We start from the raw sequence: 8,162 nt of genomic DNA, 5'->3' as shown, positions 1-8,162 counted from the left end.
TTTTTTTTTTGATAAAAAAAATTTGGATTAGCAAAAAACTCGAACTTCCTTTCTCTTTTCTCCCACCACATTTTGTATGCTCTAAAACTGTATCAATTCATACAATACTTTTTCACTTTCAAGATCAGAGTTAATCCTATTATCATATCAACACATTTGCAGTCCATTACTATTCAGACTCACAAATACTCCATAATGCTTAATAAGGAATTTTAATATGACAATTGAAGTAGGCCAAAATGGGTAAAATTTGTTGTTTCTCACAAGTCTTAACATAACAGCTAAAATCCTGCCATTTCCTCTCCAGGCACTTGTTTGCTCTTAGCGTTTATCGTTGACGTGAAAGTACAAATCACTCATTATTTTCAACCAATAGAACACTGGACATGTGATCAGTGGGATTGATGGTTACAAAAGGCCCTACATAGTTGTTAGACCTACTAAAATAAATTAATATAAAAATGTCTTTAATATACTTTTGCATCTATTCAATCCTCTGATATTGTTGTTTATTTGCTCTCAGATCAGAACATTTCCCACCCTTTTATGGAGAATCATGTTTGAACATGTTTAACTAAAGACGCAGCAGAAGGAACCAATTCAGAAGAAACAGAGGCGGCGAATCTATTTTTTTTTCTATATGTTTTTGCATGCATGAGAGGCTTATTTGCTAGGGTTGCACTCATATTTGTATCGAGCGCTAATGTGATGAGATAAGATTGTCCTATCAACTTTTGGGAAGTTGAGACGACTAGTTCTGTCCCATCGTGTTAGTATTCGGTACAAATTTGAGCGCATGTAGTATCGTCTACGCAATACTCGGGATGTATGCATCGTATAGATCACTACTATAGTACTCTTGACATTTAAAAGAAAAGGGCAGAGCTTAGCTTGTATCTTATGAGTCTGAGCTCTTACTTCAGTTCAGTTCAACAATCCATCCCATTTTATCTTCTGTAACTCCCATCTGAAGACTAGTGAGTGCTGAGTATAGTTGTCGCGACACGATACCAACGCTGCCATTACTCCCGTACGCTATCCTGCAAAACGGAAACTTGCTGGTTGGGTTGGAACCAATAAAAACCATGGTGGGAAGGGCGGGGGAGGGAGGGGTGGGGGGGGGGGCAAGAATATAGATATAATAAACCAAAAGGTCAATTTCAATTCCTGGCGATATTGTGTAGCAGTCAGAGCCATTTGGGTTGGATAGTGTAGAGAACAACTGGAAAACGAGACCAGGAATTATCACCTTTTGCCAAGATAGGTTATGCTGCCCACTGGTGATACAACGACAGCAGTCCCGGTACAGAAAACTTCATCAGCCTCGAACAATTCCTCCACTGACACAGACCGTTCTTCGACCTAGAATATGCATATATACAGGCAGTAATACCAGCATATCTATGAAAAGGAGAAACTATGTTTAATAGAATTATGACAGCAGCATAACACGCGAATTGAAACTTGCTGATGTCCAATATAATCTCGCAAAATAATGGGTATGAAGTAGTGAAATTGAATAGGTCCAAATTAATGCATCTTGATTTGGAATATCAAACAAACAGCTTTACGAAGACGGTGAGGTATCCAAGTGGGGAAGAACCATTGGAAACGAAAAACGAACTTCTCATTGCAGGTAAATATATATAGTGTACCTGGAAGCCTAGGCTGGAAGCTACATCAATTATGCTCTTCCGTGTAATACCAGGCAGGATGGTCCCCTTTAAAGCAGGAGTTGCTATCGTATTGCCCTGAGAGATTATGTAATGGCGTGCATTTACAAAGATGATATTTCACATTACAGAAACTGAAGAATTGTGTGCAATTCATACATTTGCAGGATTGAAGGATAAGTTCCATATACCAGAAAAAGTTGGGCATACAGATCAAAGTAACGTCCATTTATCAATGTTAAAGAATTTTTGTCAGGGGGAAAGAGAAAAATTAACACAAACAAACAATTACTTGGAAAATTAAAAGTGTGAAGAGTAGTAAAAGAATACTCCATAATTTTAACGTGATGAATCTTTTAAAAATACAAACAATAATGGCACACTGATTTTGTCAAGGTGATGTCTTTATATTTAAACAGTTTAGTCTAATCGGTTACCTTCACAATGAAAATATTGCAAGAAGAAACCTCTTCCAGATATTTGTTGTGAACACTATCAAGATACAGAACATCAGAATACCCTTTTGCTTTCGCAACACTCTGTGCCTTCAGGACCTACAAAGTACAATGACAATTACAACGAGGTCAATTTAACCAATGATATTCAAACACTATGATATAAATTCTCAGTTTATGACTAAGGTCAATTATAGAAAACCCATATCCCTCTATAGATATGTATTCTAATTTAGTGCCATGCATTTCCTAACTATTCTATCTGAAGATAGAGCTTCAAAGTCAATGGAAACAGGAGTCCTGGATGTCCTGTCCCGTCAAGAGTTCCAGGAAAAAATAGCAATACAACTCTTGGTGTAAAGAAAAAAACAAAAAGGCTTAAACAGCATAGCTTTGGCATGTACAAAAAGACGGGTTTAACCGTTTAAGGTAATAAGCTCCAGAAGACAGCTTACCGGAGCATAATTTCCTATAGTCTTGACATTCCCTGAACCACCAGGGGTTGCACGATGCATTTCAGTCTCAACTATCAGATTTATTGGTGCCAAACCTTCCTGCCATTACATTGAATTTTGAGAAACAAATGTGCCGAAAAGGGAAACAACAAGCAAATCCAATATGCAACCTGATATATTTTGAAATTCCAAACATTCTGTTATACCTACAAGCAGATAGTGACTAGTATAGAAAATCAAAATAGTTCATCATAGAGGAAAGTGGGATGCCTAGAAAGAAGAGAGCCAACAATCTCCATATGCATCACATAAGAAAAATGATGTCTAAGTTACCAAGCAATGGATAAAAGCTAAACAAGGTTAACAAGCACATCAACAGCAGCCAGCAGATGATATTAAACTGAAAGAAAAGTGAAGGGAACAAGTCCGTGATCCCTTAGAAAGCGAGTTGGACAAGGCACACACAGAGAAAACCAATAAGTATATACCTTGAAGTAATTACCCACTGGCGATGCATATATTAAAAATGTAAACTCAGGAGCTGGAGCAAGACCAAGAACAGGTCCACTTCCCATAAGCAGCGGTCTTATATATAATGAGCCTTTACCCGGTGGAGGAATCTGAAAGATGTAAAAATGAAAAGCCAGTCAAACAATACTAAAGATAGTGGAGCAAATTTCACGAGAATACTGAAGCAGCTCAAATACCCATCTCTCATTTGCTAAAACGGTTAATTTTACTGCTTCCATAAACTGTTCAACAGTCGGTGAAGGCATGCACATGCGTTCCGCACCTATCTTCAAGCGCAAAGCATTTTCCTTGGGTTGAAACAACAAAATTTTACCATCACCTTTTCGATAAGCTTTTAAACCTTCAAGCAATCCCTGCGTTATAACAATGGGCATGCAGAGTAACATATAAAATCAATATTTATAGCTCAAGAAAACTCTTGTATTATTATTTAAAGAAGAGGTGCATGGTAAAGTGAAGGTCAGAACCATAAAAAATTAAAAAGACCAAAACAACTAACCTGACCATAGTTTAATATCCCTGATGATGGGTTCAATTCTATGTTCCCAAAACGCAGCAATTCACCTTTACTAAAGCTTTCACCTTGAGAACATTTCATGATATACATATAATCAGTGGGCAAAAGGCTAAATCCAAGGTTGTCCCAGTCAATGTCAGCTAATTCAGGTGTTGCATTGCTGTTAAAAAAAAAAAGGTCATCAATAAATTGTCTCCTGGCAGAATACCAAGCAAAGTCTTTAGATCAATAAGACAATGTTCTGATCATACACAATTCAGTCGACATTTCAGAAATAACTTCTTCTAACCAAAGATTTATTTGGAGTGGTTGAATGTGTCTTGGACATGACTACCAGTTACAGTTAATGATTGATAAAGAGTTAGCACTACAAGTTGATGGTTTTAGATCAGCAGAATGATTAGCGGGAGTGTAAGTGCGTAGGGATGGATGTAAAGCTAGCATGTTTATCCAATTCCAGTCAATAGGTGCTCCTAATTTTATTTTTTTTTGGTGACGAGGGAAATCCGCAACCACTAGTGAGGGGGTGCACAGGTAAATCCGCCTTGTGGCCCAAGCCGGCAAAAGACCACGGAGGTAAATCCATCTAGGATGCCCATGGCTAACCAGCTCAAAACCAAAAATGCCAATAGGCCACTCCTCGAAGTCAACCTTAGAACTTTATGATTACCAAGCAAACATTATAACCAATTTGGCCGGATTGACCCTAGATGCTCCTCAATTGGGCAAGCTAAGTGTTGTGAGTAGGACAAAAATTGCAAATAGGCATCAAGATTCTCAAGCAACAACTTGTCTTAGTGTACAACTTGTGAGGTAGTGAAAAAGAATAATCCATTGCCGGTAAACTACATAAAACTATTCAACCTAAAAAAAAAAAAAAAAAAAGCATATTATAACACTGGGGAGAAAAAAAAAAAAAAAAAAAAAAAAGTAAACAAACCTTGCGTGAGAGTCCACTCGAAGAATCGTACCCTCATTATAATCACTGCTGTCATTTCTATAAGAAGCAAGAAGGCGTGACTGCTTTTGAAGCTGCAAACAATCGCCGGTAAATACAGAAATTAGGCAATTAATGGATGAAAAGGAAATACACGTGAAGGAAGGAATGTGAAAGAAATAGAATTAAAACTGAAAAGGAAAATTTGAATTTATTAGAAGACCTTGAGAGGCAGGGGACAATACTGTGTTCTTCCATTGAAGGAAGGATGGAAAAGCTTAATAGCGATCGGAGATGAACGGAGAAGATGAGTGAGGGTAGATTGAATCCCCGCGAAGACAGCACCGGTCTCCATTTCCGTTTCTCTGTCTGCGTTGATCGTGTCAGAGTCGTCTCTTCTGTGCGTTAACGTCTGTTATCTCAATTTCAATTAGATATTGTGTTAGGTATCTAGTCACCATGTTTATCCGCTTTACAAATTATCATTTCAACAACTAAAATGAAGTAAACCATAAAATAAGTCGCACGGTTAACTCAGTTGATTTCTCGCAATTACCACGTAAATATTACTCATTTACTAATCTTATCAGACAAAATCTCTTGTCCTCGTTTCAAGATCCCCACATCTCGACCCAACAAGATTGTAGAAGAATAAATCAAGATGATTCAACAATCTATTGACAAGACTCGATTTAGTGCGAATCACTTTATTTTACTTTTTGAAATGATTATTCGTCAATTTATTATAATTGATGCTATTCCATATCAGAAATACCTAATTACGGAATATATTTTTCAATTTTGATCATTCTCGTCAAATACTTATTATTTCAATTGAAATTTTTACAATGAAGGTGATGGATCCTAGCTTAATAACAATACCCTTTCGGAATAGCTAAAAAATATGGAATAGGCTTGGAAATAAAAATAATAGCTATCTCCTAAAATAATATTCTCAAATTAAAATAAAAGGTGTTACCAAATCACATAATAAACGTACTCATCAAAATACTATTTCATTTTACACCTTTCACAAACATGCTATCAATGATTATATTATCATTAAATTTTACTATAGATCCGCGTATTGAAAAGGACCCAATTGTAAAATATATAATTGATTTCAATTGAAAAAGCTATATTAATAATCCGGCAAGCGGCCTAGGTAGTAGGTAACTATATATATGGATTTGGCATTTCATAAATGAGTATCTATATCTATATCTATACTATATATAAAAACATTTTCCTCCTCCCAAATTTTCCCCCCAAAACTTAGGGATATTTTGGTAAAACCATTTATTTTATTTATTTATTATTTTATTATTTTATTAATTATCCATCCTATAATATTATTATGGTAATATATGAGAATGATAATATGGTAATATTGTTAATATTAATGGGTGATGGGTGATTGGTGATATATAATTGATAATTGATAATATGGTATATAGTATTAATCTTAATATTAATGTATTAATATATAATATATTAATATATACTAATATTAATTAATTAATTGGTGATTATTTTAAAAAAGAATAATTAATTGGTGATTGGTGATTAGTGATATGGTAATATTGTTATATATTAATATTAATTAATTAATATATATATATATATATATATTAATATTAATATTAATTAATTAATTGGTGATTGGTGATTAGTGATATGGTAATATTGTTATATATTAATATTTATATTTATATAGATTGATATTGATATTAATTAATTAATTGGTGATTATTTTAAAAAAGAATAATTAATTGGTGATTGGTGATTAGTGATATGATAATCTATATCTATATATCTATATATATTTATATAATTGACATGTAATTAACTATATTAGAATGAAAAAATTATATAATATTGTAGTAAAATTTTTACATGTCAATCATCTATATTTACATAAAATTAAAATTAATTATACTTTCCTTTTGAAAAATCTTCCATATTATGTTTATCCTCCACTATATAGTGATGAGAAATGACTCTTCTCTCACAACGTACCAATATCTGTGTTCTCACTATTAGTTAGAGATCTATAATCTGTAATTTTATGAAGTCGAAGATCGAACTTTAACACGCGTAGAATTATTATGGTATGCGGTATGATTTAATTTTTAGTTGATTCATTCTGCATGTTGGAGATCCTTATGGTGTAGTCTGCATTCCATAGAGTATTTTGTAGTACTGTGATTTAGTTTGATTTTAATAGCTCAATATGCTTTAATTTTTGCTGATAAGGTTTCAAGTAGCTAGGCCAATTTTGTCATGGGCGTATCACGTATGTAAAATTACAATTTTCAGAGTGATTGTAGTGAACAATCAAATGTTTTCTATAATTATATATTTTAATCACATTACTTTGATTGGTAATTTCTAATGGAAAAACATTGTATTGTAACTTTGTATTACAAGATTTTGAATGATAATACCTTATTTAACTATCCATCTTTTTAGTTGTACTGTGCAAAATAACTAGCAATCTACGGATGCTCATCTATATATTGTAGAATTTGCAATCTTGATCTTCCCCATTTACGGATGCTTATGTAATTTGGTAAAAATGGTGGTTACTATACTTGAATAAATCCTCAATTATTCATTCCAATTGTTCATTTTACCATTCTAATTCTTCATTTTATAAAAAATGGTGCATTGGAAGCTAAACATGGGTCATTGTATCATTGATTGTTGATTCCAATTATTATTAATCTTTATCATTAATTGCATAATACTAATTCACACTTATTAGTTAAAAAATGGTGATTACTATACTTGAATAAATCCTCAATTATTCATTCCAATTGTTCATTTTACCATTCTAATTCTTCATTTTATAAAAAATGGTGCATTGGAAGCTAAACATGGGTCATTGTATCATTGATTGTTGATTCCAATTATTATTAATCTTTATCATTAATTGCATAATACTAATTCACACTTATTAGTTAAAAAATGGTGATTACTATACTTGAATAAATGAAATAATAATATTAAATTTTGTAGCATCGATTTAAAATCTATTATGTTAATATAATAATAATAATAATAATAATAATAATAATAATAATATAATACTCTGTAGTAATAATAATCTAAAATTCTTAATATAATTTTCCTCATAATAATAATAATATAATAATAATAATAATAATCCATAACTCTTAATATAAGTTTGTAACTAAATTTTCCTATTAAATATGTTTATAAAGGTAATTATAAATATAGAATTGAGAAATTCCTATGATATTTTATTTAATTGATATTATTCCTAATATATTTTATCTAAAAGGCTTCCTTCCTTTTTTATAACATTGTTCCATATGTTAATCCGTTTAATATGCTAATCTATATAGGTAATTACCATATACTATTTACCATCTAAATAATCCGTGGTAATTACACTATATTTAACATCTAAATTTATTATGGTCATTAAACATAGATATTTCATTCTTACGATAATTTTATATATTTTTACTTCAGATAATGTCAATTACCCGTGCATTTCATTTGATTACTTTTGAATAAAATCTTAAAAATTATGACAACTAATGAATTAATATTGTTGTTCGTAAT

General features: G+C 32.2%; 1 protein-coding gene across 1 annotated transcript; it reads right to left on the bottom strand.

Moving 5' to 3' along the window:
- Nucleotides 1–334: 334 nt before the first annotated feature.
- Nucleotides 335–4,986, bottom strand: LOC115999636 (branched-chain amino acid aminotransferase 2, chloroplastic-like). The gene is made up of 10 exons (XM_031239480.1): nt 4,792–4,986; nt 4,572–4,663; nt 3,614–3,791; nt 3,291–3,467; nt 3,072–3,203; nt 2,584–2,682; nt 2,111–2,227; nt 1,656–1,751; nt 1,250–1,362; nt 335–1,040 (listed from the first exon to the last, which is right to left on the bottom strand). The coding sequence occupies exons 1-10, from the start codon at nt 4,921–4,923 to the stop codon at nt 920–922; spliced, it is 1,257 nt and encodes a 418-aa protein (XP_031095340.1). The 5' UTR covers nt 4,924–4,986; the 3' UTR covers nt 335–919.
- Nucleotides 4,987–8,162: the final 3,176 nt, after the last annotated feature.

This window comes from Ipomoea triloba, chromosome 12 (assembly GCF_003576645.1).
Source record: "Ipomoea triloba cultivar NCNSP0323 chromosome 12, ASM357664v1".
In the NCBI taxonomy this organism is placed as follows: domain Eukaryota; kingdom Viridiplantae; phylum Streptophyta; class Magnoliopsida; order Solanales; family Convolvulaceae; genus Ipomoea; species Ipomoea triloba.
This window is presented reverse-complemented; position numbering and strand designations above follow the sequence as displayed.

What these genes read in the sequence shown, in the direction of transcription:
- LOC115999636 (XM_031239480.1), bottom strand. Translation starts at nt 4,923, where the DNA reads ATGGAGACCGGTGCTGTCTTCGCGGGGATTCAATCTACCCTCACTCAT. An exon ending in GGATATTAAACTATGGTCAG is followed by an intron (nt 3,468 to 3,613) that starts GTTAGTTGTTTT and finishes GTTATAACGCAG; the next exon opens with GGATTGCTTGAAGGTTTAAA. An exon ending in CTTCCAGCCTAGGCTTCCAG is followed by an intron (nt 1,363 to 1,655) that starts GTACACTATATA and finishes TGCATATTCTAG; the next exon opens with GTCGAAGAACGGTCTGTGTC.